This window comes from Oryzias melastigma, linkage group LG8, assembly GCF_002922805.2.
Source record: "Oryzias melastigma strain HK-1 linkage group LG8, ASM292280v2, whole genome shotgun sequence".
NCBI classification, from domain to species: Eukaryota; Metazoa; Chordata; class Actinopteri; order Beloniformes; family Adrianichthyidae; genus Oryzias; species Oryzias melastigma.
In genome coordinates this window covers 12,056,803-12,073,581 of record NC_050519.1, presented here as the reverse complement: position 1 = coordinate 12,073,581, position 16,779 = coordinate 12,056,803, and the positions used below count along the sequence as shown (strand labels likewise).

At 38.9% G+C, this 16,779-nt stretch overlaps 2 protein-coding genes across 6 annotated transcripts in view; one reads left to right on the top strand and one right to left on the bottom strand.

Annotated features, from left to right (window-relative positions):
* gprc5ba (G protein-coupled receptor, class C, group 5, member Ba) overlaps positions 1-3,179 on the top strand; it is a 14,604-nt gene extending 11,425 nt beyond the window's left edge. For both annotated transcript variants that reach the window (XM_024271546.1, XM_024271547.2), the window contains exon 4: positions 454-3,179. In XM_024271546.1, coding sequence (XP_024127314.1) covers positions 454-498 — 45 coding nt within the window. In that variant the 3' untranslated portion in view covers positions 499-3,179. The remainder of the gene's footprint in view (positions 1-453) is intronic.
* A 1,079-nt stretch (positions 3,180-4,258) lies between these two features.
* Positions 4,259-16,668, bottom strand: iqck (IQ motif containing K). Of its 4 annotated transcripts, none has more exons than XM_024271548.2 (12): positions 16,422-16,663; positions 16,144-16,315; positions 15,961-16,076; positions 15,812-15,884; positions 15,635-15,732; positions 15,487-15,539; positions 15,293-15,370; positions 15,065-15,149; positions 9,593-9,704; positions 5,233-5,364; positions 4,577-4,688; positions 4,272-4,358 (listed from the first exon to the last, which is right to left on the bottom strand). In XM_024271548.2, exons 2-11 carry the CDS (start codon positions 16,193-16,195, stop codon positions 4,615-4,617), a joined length of 873 nt encoding a protein of 290 aa, XP_024127316.1. In that variant the 5' UTR covers positions 16,196-16,315; positions 16,422-16,663; the 3' UTR covers positions 4,272-4,358; positions 4,577-4,614. The 4 variants fall into 4 exon arrangements, with proteins under 4 accessions (XP_024127318.1, XP_024127316.1, XP_024127319.1 ...); XM_024271551.2 differs by having other exon boundaries at positions 16,021-16,076; positions 16,422-16,661; XM_024271550.2 differs by lacking the exon at positions 4,577-4,688 and having other exon boundaries at positions 4,259-4,358; positions 16,422-16,660.
* Positions 16,669-16,779: the final 111 nt, after the last annotated feature.

Below are 16,779 nucleotides of genomic sequence, written 5' to 3'. Positions count from 1 at the left end.
CAAAACTGCAATCAAACGTATTTCCGCAGGAAATGCAATTTTTCTAGTTCGGGTTGCTGTGACCTGATGATCAAGGAGTAAATTTACTTTTTTTTAGGTCAATGTAGTGAACTAAATCTTCAATACATACTTTTATGCATTTATTGCATTTTCATAAAGCTAATAAAACAGTGTACTGGCAGACAATGTCGGATCTATCCAGTCGTACAGTTTTGAGCCAGATGCCAGCTTAGCCCAGGAAAGCAAAGATGTAGATGGATCTATTTATCTGCAAGTGGATGCATCAGAATGAAACATTTTTGCAACTAATTTGACTAAAATGGGAATACCTTAAAAAGGTCAACATAAGAGACAACACAATTTATGACTGCATGTATTAATTGGGATGCCTGTGTGATCTGTGACATCCATCAGATGACTTATCATTCATAGATGTACCTTTTTTATCTACAGGTGCCCTCAGCCCCTCCCACTTACACTGGGAGGCAGCTGTGGTGAGCGAGGCGTTTGGAAAGAAGACGTGCGATCAAAAAAAAAGAAGTGGGTGTGGAGGGAGGGAAGGGAGGCTCCAGGTTGGATTGGACTTGTGGGAATGGACTTAACAGCACAGATGCCTGCAGAGCTCTTTCACTCTGTACAAACTTTAGTACCGTAACACTGACTGTGTGCCAATCAATGTATGTATGTGTGTGAGAGAGAAAGCCGTTCATGGCGGACAGAGCTAAACTCTTTCTAACATCTCCACTGACCAATTGATAAGCTTCAGTCCAGCAAAATTGAGCTTTTGCTGACTAGAGTATGAACCCATCGTCCTGTTTTTGGGCTGATCTGGTCCTCTGACACCACATCCTTGAAATCTGCGAAGCCTAAAGCTTCTTCCTGCTCTCATCCTGTCAGGCAGGATGTCTCTTCTGCTGCTCCACACAATGCTGGCGCCCTGGTGGAAACATTTGGCTCTGCCCTCCACCCATCCACACTAGGGCCGAGTGCGTGGGCAACTGTAGAGCTCGAGCATCGCCCTTGTAAAAAAATAAAAACTAAGCTGGCTTGTGTAGGTGTAGGATATTTGAAAGGAAACTGCGTGAGTGTTCCCATCCTACTCCAACAAACCCTCCAGACTGTTAGGCCTGGCCTTTGTGTTCACTTAACACACCTGGACTCATCCTCTCACCTGCATGAACAAAAACTGTGAAAAAACATATATATATTCTCGACGAGCACAGAGACACAAAACAGCAGTTTGGAACACCTGAACGAGGGGATTGGATGAGGAGGGCGTCAGTCCCGAGCGATGAGGTGCCGCCGTGTGAATCTAGGTCAGACTGCTGTGCTCCCACATCTCCGGTGGCCACTGGCGGCGTGCGGCAGCAACGAGAGTGTCACTTTAAATCAGCAGGAAACAGAGCGAGGAAATGAAATAAGCCAGTCTTAGTTCCTCTGTCTGTCTTCACGAGAGCTTCACGAGTGGAAAAAAAAGTTGCTTTCTGGTGCTAAATATTCTTGCACACAACTCTAGTGAGGCAAAGAATTAACACCTGTGCGGACGGTCAAACCGCAACTTCCAGACTACAGTTATATTTAGCTGTGTGGAGATATTCTAGAGCCTTAGAAAGATCAGATTTACACAGCAGAAAGGATCAAATAGAAGATGGGGGGAGAGCGCAGCGGAAGGAGGTATCAGGAGGTCTGAGGGGAGTCTACAGTCTTCAGTTGTGTCCTCCTATATGTGAGAAAATGGCTCCCTGGACTATTCATCCTCCTGCTTCTCATCTTCCTCCTGTCTCTCTGTGATCTGCCATAGCTCCAGTCCCAGTGCCAAGAAGGACTCTCTTTCACCGGAGTCTGTTTCACTCCCTTCCCCTTCATCACGGCACCTGAAAAGCTGTGTACATACTAGTGCAGTGAAGCTTTGCTTGCTTCTTTACTTTTTTTTGTTCAGACGATAAGCTGAATAGAAAGCACTGGAGGACCGACCACCCCTTTTGCTTGTTGTTTCATATGCTTTTATTTTTCTCTCATTTGTATCCTTAATTTTTTTAATAGTTTTTTTTTAAATGTGTTGCCAACTTTAGATAGGCTTTTTATTTTTTAAATTAATATCAATGCAAATGAAATGAATTATGTAGTCAATACCTCCAATTCTTAGTCAAATGTACTTATTTTGGAGAGAATTTAGAAAAAAAAGGGATAATTGCTGTGAATAATTCAGCAAACAGAGACTAATTTAGTCAGATGTTGGTGTAATTTAACCACAGCCTACTAAACAGTCACTCGAGTAAACCAGGGACTAGGAAAGGAGTCAGGTTTGAGCCTTGACTGCACTGGCTCACATAAGACAGGAGTGTCAGAATCAGATCCACACAGGAGGAAGTGTCCTCAGGGTTTTGGATGGTCAGCACTACGTCTCAGTCGAGGTGGGAGGTTTCCATTCTTGTGACGTTTTCACTCAATGTGAAGTACAATACATTTAAAAAAAAAAAAAAAGAACCCAACATGATGTGACTTGGTAGATTTTGCACTCCTCAGCTATACTTTTCTGTGCATGCTTATCACACCATTTCAACATACAAGACCTTTCTCAGATGTACTTTTCAATACTAACTCTATTTATGTAAAGGTCATGTGACAGCAGTCATGATTTACGTGTATATCAGATGACACACTTAATATAATGTCTGTGCTTTCTTAAACATGAAAGGGAGCTTGTGAAGCAAAGAGATTAAAACATGGAGGAAACGGTCCAAAAACGAAGGGCCCCCTTCATCAGTGGACCCTCCTCTGCAGGGTTTGAAGACTCGAAGGATTGAAAAAAAAAAGAATCTTTGGACTGATTTTGTCTCTGTGTTTGAAATTACGTAGACAGTGGTGAAATTTGCACAAAACTTCAATGTTAAGTTCGTCGTCCCCCACCCCGCAGCCCATCCGAACACTCATCCTCCCCGGGCTCGACGCGCCCCTGCTTGTCCTCTCCTGATTTCTCTCGCCTTCAGGCTGTTCCAGTCGATCAGCTGACAGGTAATATTGGTTTTCACAGCTATGACTGTGCAGTGACGCAGCATGCCTATGTATAGAAAATCTGACTCCCCTCATTAAAAAAAGAAAAAAGAAAAAAAAACGACTGTTGTTTCTGTAACTGATTCAGAAAAAAAGTTCAATAAAAGTGTCATGTTTGTAGTTAACTTTTTATTTGATCTGGTGTTTTTTCTGCAAGTGGTTTCAAAATAAAAACCAAATATGAACATTTTTTAAAGTGATATGTTTTTATTAAGCTTTTACCTTTTACAAATATTCTATTAATGCATTCTGAACCCAAACTGACTGAAAATGTTTTGATTTTAGGGGTAAATTCACTTTAAAACAGATTTTAAAAAGTTACTTAGTTAGTTAGACCCTGAAAATGTGAACACAGTTTTCAGCTAGGGCTTTTGCATCTGCAAATATAAAGTTGTTTTTTTTTACAGAGCAGAAAATAAATTGAACTATGTTAAAGTTTAGACACCTCACATTTAAGAGACTGAAAGATGCCACAAAAAAGTGTCTAAATGACACAATTTTAGCCAAAGGAACAAAACAGCTAATAGAAATTATAGACCTACATTGGAATATTAATTTTTGTTCAGATCATTTTTTTATGAGTAGAATAATATTCATGTTTTAGTTTGATTTTTATTTAATCACTTTCTTTTTTAGAATTTTTTCAAAATAAGATTGGACATTGATATATGAACAATTTTTAAGACAGAGCTGATTATTTAATGAGGGTGTCCTAATTTCTTCACATGACTTGAAATGAAACCATTTTTTTTTTGTGTGGTTTTAAATTCAAACATAATTCTTTGGACTGGGTCGAATGTAACGTACCCCTCCAGTCTGGAAGCCAGCAGCAGTTGTCCCACACCGTGACAGCCTGGTGCCGCCTCCCTTCTGCCGCTTCCTGATCCAGTTTCAGTCCCGAATTGCCAGACTCTCTGGAGCTGGCCTCCCTATCAGATATCCCGGATGAAATGGACTGTTTTTATCACCTTACTCAATAACAGCTGCCCACCAAGCATCCGCATTTTTACAAAGACGACACACACCAACACCCCGGATGTCTTGTTTCAAGACATCAAAGAAGCCGATGGTGTTTCTCTGAGCTCGGTTTGTGAGGACATGGAAAAATGCCAGAGGTGCACTTTACTCCATCAGTTTAATTAATAGGCATTCAGAACCGGACGGTTCTAACCAGGGTGGTTTGTCTTGAAGGATGGAAATGAAATGTGGAGACAGAAGACAGCACTTTTTTTTATTTTATTTTGGCAAATCATCTTCTCACGAGCTCCCACTAGCTGGTTCGTGATGATCAGGATACTTGATCTCTAGTGGGCATGAAAAGCAGACAGTTAAAAAGAATGAACTCAGGATGCTGTCAACCTTAATACATCAAATGAAAACACAGTTTTACAACTTCAAAACTGTTTACTCATTCTCTTATTTCATCTAAATTTAAATAAGCTCATATTTAAAGAACTTTACAAAAAACTTCAACTTTTAAGCAGCTTTTTTTGCATGCGGCAGCTGGCTGTTAATCTTTCACCTGTGAATTCAGCAGAACTTCAAACATGTTTTGAGTTTTCATCTCTCTGGCAGAGAAGTCCTTTCAAACAGGATTAAAAGTACCGCTCTTAATGTCAGGTCCCCTCTTTCTGCTGTGATGGAGATAACCTCAGTACAGTAGAATGTATTGCAGAGAAAAAAGGAAAAGACAGATCGGGGAAATATGGTTTTCCTCGGGTAAAGAAGAGCAGAGGAAATAACATTAAGTCTGTTACAGGAGGTTTCCCCCCTGACAGCATTATGGGAGCTGGAGTGTATGGTATTCATTTGCTGGGTAGAACTCATGAAGGGAAGTGATCCATCAACGAGGCAATGGGAGCAATAAAATGATTAGACACAGATCTCCGATCATAAATCCTTACATGGCCATAGCCAACTGGTTACAGGGCTTTGCTGCGGCTCATCGACTGATTACTTTAGTCGGGTTGTCATCAAGCCAACAACCTTTACAGCCTTTTAACAACAGTAAAACCGTGTAAATAGGGCTAATGAATCTAGATAACAGCCTCACTAATGCAGATCGGGCTGCACTAATAGAGACAGAGGGTGACATTTTTCTATGGATTCAGGTACTTTTGTTGAAATTGGTCAGACCTGTTTCCTCCCTGATGCACATGGTGGGTTTCAGCCACTCACCAGCCTCTGGGGTCAGGTGGCAGATGGGGGTGTGGGCCTCACTGCTCTGAGGGGTGGGAGAAACCACCTGGATGGACACATCGGAATTGCTGGGTACAGGGGATTCTGGGAAATCGGATGTAGCCAGACCAACTGCAAAACAGAAAAGAAAAAGTTTACTTCTTAAAACAACATTTAACAACATTAAATACAAAAAAATCTTATTTAAATGAAAAAATAAGCTTATTATGGGGGATGTGCATAAAAAAATGCTTTTAGTGCAAATATTCTTTTTATAAAAGAGCCAATCAATGATTTTTTTTCCTTTTTTTTTAATAATTAATTTGTTTCAAAAGGTCATGGTTAATTTTAGGCATGCAACAGGCTGGTAACAGTAAAGGGCGGCAGTGCTGTGATTCATAAAGTGTAGAGAGCTGCACTCAACAGCCTCTGACTTTCCAACATGGCAGTAGCTTGTTAAGACAAGCAGGTATCCGATGTACAATAGTTATACCTGATTTATTTTATACGTTTTGCTCTCATGTGTAAGAAAAATCGATGTGACAAAGTAAGAGTGCAAGTGAGGGAATACAAACCCACAAAATCTTTAAGGTACTGTAACTTTTCAACCATTAACATGATCAACATAATTCCTCCAGATATTGAAGGAGAAAAGCTATGGGGTCAAATCAGGATCAGCTTAAAGAGAACAGAAAAACTGATTGAAAACTTTAAAACAAGACATTTTAAATTTGAAAAAAAGGAAAATTTGAAAAAAAAAAGTTTCGAAAATAAAAAAAAACTGGAAACTTTAAATAAATTTTAAAAATGTGGAAAAAAAAGAAAAAAAATTTTTTTGAAACTTTGACATATAAACCGTAAACTTAAAAAAAATCTTGAACGTTTGAAAAATTATCTTGTAAACTTGGATTAAAATAAACATATTTTCTGAATCTTCACTTTCAGTCCTCAGTTTACAATTTCAATTCTGATTTTCAAGTTTTTGCTGCGAAGCTGAGCCTAGTTTTACATGGGGGGTGGTGCTTTGTGCGAAAAAAAAGGAGATAATTCAAAACACCAGCTGTTACCAGTGGATACATTATTTTTCTATTGGTAATTTTTACATGTTTACAGAGTTTTTTTATTCAAGTTTTCAGTATTTTTTTTGCATTTTCATGATTTATTTTAAGTTTTTTGTATTTTTCTTCAAATTTAAAAATAATAAATACAATTTTGATTTTATTAGAACATTTTCAAGATTTTATTCAAGTTTTCAGTTTTTTATTTTCAAAACATTTTTTTTAATTTACAATGTCTTGTTTTCAAATCTTCAAAAAAAACTTCAGTTACAGTGTCTATTTTTCAACTTTCCAATTGATAACCCCCAAGCCGGGGTGTGATTATATAAGTTTGCTTCCTTCCATTCCCTTTCAGGCAATCAACTTATGATTTATTATGTGATATGTTATTTCATGTATTATTACCTAATTGCTTAAAAAAAAAAACATTTAATTCATTCATTCATTCATTCAATCTGTTTTTCATTTACTTTAAACTGACCGCTTTTCCTCAAAATCTACTGGAATTATGTTGATCGTGGAAGTGGTTGAATAATTGAAGTAAATCAAAGAGCATAAACATTGGAGCGCTGGTTTTAAGAAGGGTTAAATCACAAAAAACCTATGCAAAAAAACGCTACTATGACTATGAATTAAAAACATGCAAACCAAACATTTATGATTCTCTAATCTCCAAATGCATGTATACTCATCAAATCAGATTATTAAATTACCCCTATTATCAGATAAACACGCTTGATTGTTAGTATTTTCTTTTTCCTCACTGTCTAACTCAGATGTCAGACTCTGACTAGAAGACTATCATGTTCGGGTCAAATGACACAACTGCAGCTGTTACTAGGAGGGGGCTTCTCTAAATACTTTCTCTCTGGCTCTCTACTCCGGCCTCTGTGCCAAGCATAGTTTGTTCATCTGTCAAAACTAGAGTATATCACCCGAAACAATAACAGACAGAAGTGTAAACACATTCCAGCTTCACTCTCTGCAATATTCATTTCAATTTTTGTTGAAAAAAAAGCCCAAACGTGGTTCCCATGCAGGACGACAGCGTGGGCAGACTCTCTTTTGTAACCCTTTTAAATACGCACAGACCCCCTCCTCTCCCCAGGCCCCCCTGCTATTGTGTGGGGTCTGCGGCAGCCCAGTGTGCGGCTGCAGCAGCTCACTGGAAGAATGTTCCCCGGCTGCAGAGAGCGCCTTTGTTGAGAGGGATTTTGTCAATGTGAGAACGGTGAGAACGGCTTGGCGTGCAGCGCAAACAGAAAAACGATCGTGGTCAGATGTTGGTGAGGATGTGTTTACTGATAACTCACTATGACTGCTCTATAAGGAGGGTCAAAGCAAAGGGGTGACCCGTTTCCCAATAATCATCTGGTTTAGCCACTGACAGACTATGTGCATTACTGTGATATATAAACTTTTTATTTACTAATTTTTTAAAAATAACATGTCAAAAAAAGGCAAATTTTTGGAACACATAAAAATATTTTTCTATATGTTGCACTAAATCAACAGATCAGCTGTTTAAAGAGTTGTAAATTAAAATAGAGATTCTATCCAATCATATTTTAGCTCGCTTGTGTTGTCAGGTTCAGTCAAATCTGCCCAAAGCCTCAAGACCCACACAGCAGGCTGAAGGCTGCTGTAAGCGAGGAAGGCAGAGCCAATCAGAGCTAAAATCAGTGATTACACAGCTAGCAGGAAGTATTTGTACTATATGCAAATGCTACACAGTGATTGTCTTATCTGCACCACCTGTGATTGGATAAGAACTTCAGGAATATCCTAAACTTAGGTTTAAGCAAAAATCTCTGTCTTTCTGGCACAGCTGTTTATCTCCCCATATTCCAAGTTTTTGTTCAGTGCTGCGACTTTGCATTAAAAATCACGACAAAAAATGTGAAGGAAGAAATGAAAGAGCTGTGTCAACAGAAAATAACCAGCTGATGGAAGGAAAATGCATGAATGAACCGGAGAGCCAAGTCATTCACATGTCACTCAGATTTTTTTTTTTTTTTTTTACATAACAGTGTGCTGTGAAGGACATCTGTGCTGGTAAATGCACAGGTTTGAACTATTGCTTTACTTTTTAAAACAACCAATCACTGCAAGACAAGCACCAGTCACATTGAGTTTTTTTTCTGTGACAACAATCGAGACATAACTCAGATTTCCAACTACAAGAACTTGGATTTTACTGTGTGCTGTAATAGGATTTACTTCTTCACAATTGTTTTATTTTTTATTTATTTTTTTTTTTTACCAAAATGTACTTCTAGCAACTAGAAAATGTGTGCATTTATGCATTCCTATTGCTTTTTTTTTTTTTAATAGACTTAGAATTTAGTAGAATGCTATAACAATGCAGTTTTGATCTAATATTGGAAGGAATTAAATCTACCAAATAAAAAAAGCCCTAAAAATAAATAAAAATTCAAATATATTTTGTTTTGAAAAACTTTTAAGTGATCTTGACCGAGGTAAACTTAAAGTAAAAAGTGGCTTAGCCAAGAAAAGCTTAGTCAGTGTTCATGGGAAGCATGTTCACTTGGACATTTTCCTCCCAATAAATATATCACAAAAGAAGCCAAATGTAACTTTTAAAAAAATAGCATTTTTCAACTAAATGTTAAAATCCTAGCTGTAAAAGTCCAGTGTTTAGTCAAACTTAGTCACATCATGTAATGTGAATTTGTAATTGTTGTAACTTCATGGACTATTGAATAACAGAGAGAACATGAGTCTTGAGCTAGTTCTTATTTGAAGACTTTCATCATAAAGGTTCAGAATTGCTTGAACCACTCAGTGCTTGTATTCTCAAGGACAAAGTTTAGTCACCATCCTTGAGAGCTCATGCCAGTCGGTGCTGGATGGCGGGCATTCTCAGCTGCTGCACTCTGTCCTTCATGTGTGCACACAAAACGCACGCCGTCTGATATTCCTCCTGCGCCTCCTCACTCTGCGTTTCTTCTCTTTTCTTCCCATCCCAGCCCCCACCCTCCACCATCTCCATCACACAAAGACACCCTGAGCCCTGCAGACATTCTTCCACTCCTTCATTTGCAGTATTCCTCAATGCTTTCATCAAAGCTCCACTGAGCTGAACGTGGTGTTTCTGCAGCCGTGTAACCCCTTGCTGCAGATTGTGTGACACAGTATTACATAAGCATGCTTTAGGATGACACACATTCCTTCTCTTGTGTGTGCATAAAAGATAACTCATAAGCAGCTGTTTTTCTGACAGAAAATCAAAGTCAGAATTGCCAGCAGGCCTGAAGTATAGTGAGTGTTTGTGCGCTCACCCCGCCTCTCTTGTTGTGCCCAAAACTGTTTGACAATTTTGGCAATGTCCCGCTTCTCCTTTAGCTCCGTTTGCCATCGACGCAACTCCTGCACATCTGGACGGGCCCTGATCTGGAACAACAGTGCACGCGTGAAAGGGGCACATAGGGGCACCGTCAATAACCTGATGACCATAGAAGCAATGGAATGGAGGGAAAATTGAGTTAAAGTTAGAAAAATTGCTATTACTTTAAACCATAGTCTCATTATGTGTCTTTAGTTGTCACAAAACCAATTTAAAATAAATGTACAATGACTCAAGTGGAGTCTGGTAGTTTTAACATTGAAATGCTGCATGCATGTAAATGAGTTTGTACAACAGGAAAAAAAAGACAAAGGAGGTCATAACCTTTCCACGTTTTTTTTTTTTTTTTTACCATAATGTCTCATGTAGCTGATAAATTCCCTTAGAATTCATCCATCGTTTTTAAAACACAAGAGTTAAATCTGTTGGGGTAAAAACAAGGAAAATAAATTATTTTTTCACCCCATTTGTGGCTTTTTATAAACCCTACTCCTTAAATTCACAAATAAAAACCTTCAAAAATAATTAAAAAGAGTGTTTATTCAAGTTCTCCCAAAATAATCACTAGTTTATAAGAATTTATTTGCATACTTTGTCAATATAAGTCATTTCGTAGAAGCTCATTTATTTTATTTCAATGTATTATGGCTAATAAACTAGAGTATTTTTGTGTCTGTTTCATGCATATAAATAAAGCTATAAGACACATTCATAAAGCAATATACTCATTGAGAGGCAAGAAAACAAAACTTTATTTTTTTGCATTTTTTTACTACACAATTCCTAATAAATGACTTGAACTAACTGGTTACTTTTTTCTATAGCTGTCTCTTGCTTTTCCTCCTTTCATCTCCTCAAACTGTGGTTCCCTCTGAGATTTATCCAAAACATTAATGTTTCATTTCCCCTCCACTCTTTATTACTCCCCAACTCCCCCATTCAACCCCAACATTCTCTCAAACGCCTGGTTGTGTGGCAACAATGGAGTTGCTATTAGTGAGTATGAAACTGGGCCTATTATGTAAGCTGTGGACTGAGGAATGGGAAAGACCAGTGAGCTCCAGCAGCTAATTCACTGGGTGTCATGGTGCTGCAGCCGCCGCTGTGCCCATAGTGGAGAAGCATAGTGATGGAAATGAGGGGTGAGGGTCAGGGGAAGATGTGCTCGCCATAGCATGTGTGTGTTTGCAACTATGTGCCGCTTCTAGCCAGCGCAGATTTTCCAGCATTTCCTTCCACGATGCTCACGTCTATTATTCAGCTTCTGCTGCTGTCAGCTGCTTCTGCATGACAGGAATACTGGATGACTGCGTAACAACAGCTTCACAAAGTGTTGTGCGCAAACAAAATCAGACTGAAGAAAGCTGACTTTTAAAATGAAAGGCTTTGCAAGGTGTTGACAGATTGGATGACAGAAAAAGACCAGGAGCGAGGACTGTTAATGTACTGTTTGGAGCCAGGGAGAAAGAGAGTTGATGGACTCTTTGGGTGTTTAGAGGACAATGTTTGATCCTGAATCATGATGCCAAATCTGATCCGGCTTTCCCACCCAGTGTTTTGAAATGCTACCACGTGTGTGTCAATGGCTCCTTACTCGAGATGTACACACAACAAATAAGGAAATTAACAAGACTCTGAAAGACTTCATGCATCAAACTGTATTAAGTAATGGAAGAAAATTAAATGATTCTTCACTATTTTTTCCAATTGTTACAACAATTATCAAGAATGTTTCTAGAAGAAGTATTTTAGAGCTGCTTTCACACCATAGATTCGGTTCGAATGGATGAGTAATACTCCTTCATCAGGTTTGGTTTGTTTTCACCTGTGATGTTCTCAGAGATGAACCAAAAACTTTTGCAGACCTAAACTGCCTGTCTGTCTATTTCATGTTATTTCTTTCTCCTATTACCAAAACACTCCACATATCTGCTCCTGTTCCGGCCCTTCTATCAAGCTTCAGAACCCTTTGTGACCCACCAGAGGAAAAGTTTGTCCACCCTGATCTAGACCATCAAACAGTCAGTAGATGAAGACAGTATTTCAACCATTGACAAAACATGATTTAGAAGTTCTTGGTGGTAGTCAGAGATTTTAGGATTCTGGTCGACTTGAATCTCGGCACCCTGCACAGATTTTTGGACACTAGGATCTTGAAAGTGGCTAGGTCAATCTAGGGACTCAATGTCAGTTGTTATGGCAGGATGTAGGAATAGAAAGATGGCTCCCACCCAAAATTTGACACCGGCATGTATTCTCTTTGGTTTCTTTGATGAGGTGCAGTTGTCCTGTCTGAAACAACACAATTCTTCCATAAATGATAGTGACGTTCTTTGTGTCGTAAGCAGATTTTTTTTTCTCCAAAATGACGATGCTAGAGTGTTTTCTTTTGATCTCGTGTGACTACAGCACTGTAATCTGGCTCTCCCATAACTCATTTGGATGCTCGTTGGTAAGACTCTGACTTTGCAAGCCCTTCAGGGTTTCAGTCTTACTTTTTGAAATTACACCAATCTTCACGTTCTCATGAAACTTCCTGACATCTTGTAACCATATGTATCCTTCTACAACTTGCATCCTAAACAACTTTTTGGTCTATGATAAAATTTAAATTTTCTTCTTCCAAGAATTAAAACCACTCTTCCTCCTAATCTCTGATGTTACCAGTCAAAATAAAAACAATACTCAATGTGGTCATGCTAAATGATTGGAGATTAAATGTTTTATTAACAAAATGCAAATCAATCTATATTATTAAATCATCCTTCTTTATTGGCTGGGATAGGCTCCAGCAACCCTGTGACCCTAAAAGGTATTCAGAAAATGGATGGACGGACTCTTCTGGCTGTCATATACTCTATTTTTGCCTGTAACCTTGAGCGCTACAGCATCTTCTTGCTTGAGTGACTAAGCTCCTCTCAGAGGCTTACATTCTTCAGCAACACAACATTTATTTGTTTGGCTGCAGTAACATCCCCAATGCTGACAAGACACATAGAGACACAACCCCATTCTGCTCAGTCTTCCCGTCACACTGAATCCCCCCCCATACACCCATACATTGTCTTTTTGTTAACCGGCTCTTCCATCAAGGCTCAGTGACCTGCGATATGATCCACAACTCTGTGGACTCTGGGTCATAAGTCGCTGCACTTCGACTTCGTTGTTCTTTTTATAAACAGGTAAACACAATCTCGCACTCTGTCACACGACAGAGGCAGCAAACTAGTGAATGTCCTCCTGAGTGCCTGACTTTTTTTTCCTGCACCAGTGTCAGCCCGTGTACCCGGTCATTTGACTTGCCTCTACAGCTCAGTCCAAACCGTTCATGTATGTATGACTGACCTCAGATCACTCAGCTGGAAAAACAGATCTGCTTCCACGATTGACGATGCAGTCCCGCTCTGCAGCCAGTGCGTGTGACTGTCAACCAGCTCTGCTGGGTCATTTAAAGTGTGTTACCCCCTCGGCTCTGACACAGCCCCATTTTTAACAATCACCGAGCCTGTTAATCTAAAAGACCCCCACAAGGGGAAGGTAACCAATAGCACCCCAAGCAGTGGGGCCGAAACTGATTAAAATGTGATGTTTTAACAGGGATTTCTCACATAAAACTCAGTTTCTAACTTTTTTTTTAAATTAAAATCACAAAATTTGCAATTTTAACATGAAATATTACTTTATTTGACTTGTGATGCTGCATAAAATCTAAGTTTCTCTTTTAGATTGGCAAAAAATATTTAACTTTATCACAAAAATATAATTTTTATAGTCTTAACTTTAAAAAATGTATAACTAAGTTCTACTTTATTACTCAGCATTGCCTCTAACTCCATTGACCAGACTTGAGTAATCCTGATAAGTCTCAATGATCAGTATAGTGTATGTGCATGTGTTCGTGTCCGTGCATTACAGTAGCGGGCATGGATACGTGGATTAGAGCTAACACAGTTGCAAAGAAGATTATGCAATACTTTTAGACGGAGCAGCTCTTTGTGGTTATAAGTTTATGAAACAGGAGACGATAACATTGTTCGGGGAATGGATGTGAGCGGCCGAGTGCCTTTGTGAATCGTCTCCACTGCAGCTCGTCCCAAGTCGTCTGTGTTGTGATGAAGGAGATTAATAATGGAGGGATAAAATTCCATTCCACAAAAATACTCTCCGCTCCCAGTTGTCGGGCTTCGGTCTGTCTGTCTTTCTTACCACAACACACTTTCACACACACACTGCAGTCAGGGAGTCAGTGCTGCATCAGTTGGGTTATATAACAGCTAAAAATGGGGATCAAAAGAGGTGTATTGTACAGATCAGTCTAAAGTTTACCTAAAATCTTAATAATTTAGTTTGTCAATTCTAATTTAGACATTAGATGTGTTAACTGTGATGTTAGTATTAGAAAATATATGAATATATTCATCACAAGATGGAAAAAAAATCTCCACCTTGTGTTTCTTAACTAGGTCATGAGTCTGTCAAAGATAATTCTTCAACTTCCGATTCTGCTGCTTTTCTCTGCCTCCATCTGTAACTGTATGGAAAAAAAGTGAACAAATTCCCTTATCTTACAAAATGCTGTCTTTTTATTTTTTTATAATCCCTTTTAAAGATCGTCAAAGCCAGATTTTTGATCTTCCGGCTTTGTGATAAACATGTCTTTCTGGATGTGTCTCTGCTTCCTGGTGAGTGTCTGTCTGTCTGCAGCGTCCTGAACCCTCTTTCAGTTCCATGTAAACAGTCAAAAGTAACAGGCACTGCTGTGGCCACCTCAGAGCAGAGAAGTGCTGCCTCCTACTGTCCAAAAGTGCCTCCACACTCCAGTATGCATCTACAGACACATTGAATCTGACAGTGCAAGTGTGATGTTATTGTACATGACACAACAGCTGCCCTTCTTTTTACTCCCAATGATTTTTTTTTTTTTTTACGTGAAACTGAGACGGACCCCTCCTCCCTCTAAGTAAGAACTATAGCCAATCTTGTAATGCTAGACAGAACGAACATGACCTTTGGTCTCCTTCCGCCCTCTGACGAATGTGTTCATCGGAGTGCAAGTGTTGCAGAGCTGCTGCTGTTTGCTTCTGGCCATGTCTGTGTATGACTATTTATAACAGAGCAGCACAGCGCCCACACAGGAAGGAATTAAAGCTTGGCATCACTGATGACATAATCAAGCTGCTGAATGAAACTGCAGCAGCGGCGGTGGAAGAGGGGCTTTTCAGGGAGATGGGATTATACAACAAGAACATGATGAAGGCTGATGCACACACACAAGAGAGCGGTGGCCACACAGGCAAGACAACATTTCGTGTCCTTGTAAGTTCTGTGCATTTTTTACACAGAAGATGTTAAGAAGCGTGGATAAATTGAACAAATCAGTTTTTTTAACTGTTGAAAGTGCTTGTACCTTATATCCTCGCCAAAAAGCTTGGATGAGGAGAGCAGCTTGAGCTTTACTGAGCTGCAAAAATAAAGGGATGGGAGGCCTGGGGCTGATGGGAAAAAAATATATAAAGTGTAATTAGTCACAAATGAACTGTGGTTTCAGGGACACATCTATTTTCCTATTAATTTCCCATTAATAAATTATGGAAAATTGTAAAAAATAACTAAATATGCATCTAGGGAAACCTACTGTACGCTGAGCCAATCCTTAACAAAGGGGATGTCATGAAATTTCACTGGAACCTGTCCCCGTCTGCAAGGATTATGACTAAGGAAAAGAGAAAAACATGACACGGAATTTTTACACAAACCAACAACTTGACATTTTGAGTGACAATATAATATGTGTTGTTGTGTGATGCATCTTTGTGAGAGGCTTTTTACTTGTAGAGCCACTCCGTCAGGAAGTCGCGAGGGAGGAATGATGTGAATTTCCTCTGAAACACAAATCAAGGAGGTGCAAGTTAACAATCAAATTGTTATACACAGAGAAAAAACAGTTATGAGCAAATTTAACATCCTCCAGTATTACCTTATAACAGCCGCGTTTCCGTGCTTCCTTTAGCAAAGCCTCCAGTCCAGGTAGAAGCACCGGAAAGATTGTTGTCTCCAACACAGCCAAGACAGGATCTAACATTAAATACAATCATATTCTTAAATAATAAAGTGGCTGGGATGTTAAAATGGACAATTTTCATTTTACACTCACGAGATAACAATGTTTGATCAGCTTCTGATGGGAGGAGAGTTTTTCCAGACATGGCTTCTTGATCATCATTATTCTAATAAAAATACATTATTTTATTACTATCTTTATCGAGCAGGCCTAATTTAAGCATAACTGCTTGTTAGGCTCACCTTGGCATTGGTAATAGAATAGGTGAGTGACGGCAGACTGATGCTGTGCAGAATACTCACTGAGGTGCTGTCTGCTAGCTGGACACTGGAAGGTCTACGCTGCTCTGCCTCAGAATCTTCAGAATTCAACTTTTATTTGTACATTCACACTAAATCAGATTTTTTTTTTAATAAACAGCTTACCTTTACACACTTTCTGCCGAATATTTTTATTTACACGCGTTTTCTTTCCCATTGCTTAGCTTGCATGCTCCACAGTGGTTGCTAAGGACTCTCGGGTTGCCAAGGAACACCAACACACCGACTTCCGGTGTAAACAAGAATTAATGAATCGACCCATGGTTTTATACAATCTCTGGATGGGATAAAAACGAAATGCGTAGTGGTTTATAATCATTATATTTCATTTTTTTTATATAAAAAAAGACAAAATAAGTAAATAAATTAGCGAAACAACAAACCTTTCCCCAGAAGCAGCCGTGCGATGCCTATTCTCGGCACCAGAGGGCAGCAGAGATCTTGTTCGTGACGTCAACAGCAGTGAAGCGTGTCAAAGTTCTAATCAATAATATCCTTTATAAAAAACTGTTGTTAAATTTGGTAAACTAACTTTTGGAGGAAAAAAAGGCAAATATCTGTGCCTCTCCCATTTGCTTTAGTTAAATAATTAAGGGTTATTTAGCTACAATGGTAAAAAAAAAAAGAAAAGTAAATAAGTACACCATTATATCCAGAGTACCTTGATCATTGGAAAATGTCACCATAGATAATCAAACTTTTGAAAGAATTTCAACATTTATACTAAAAAAAGGAAATTAA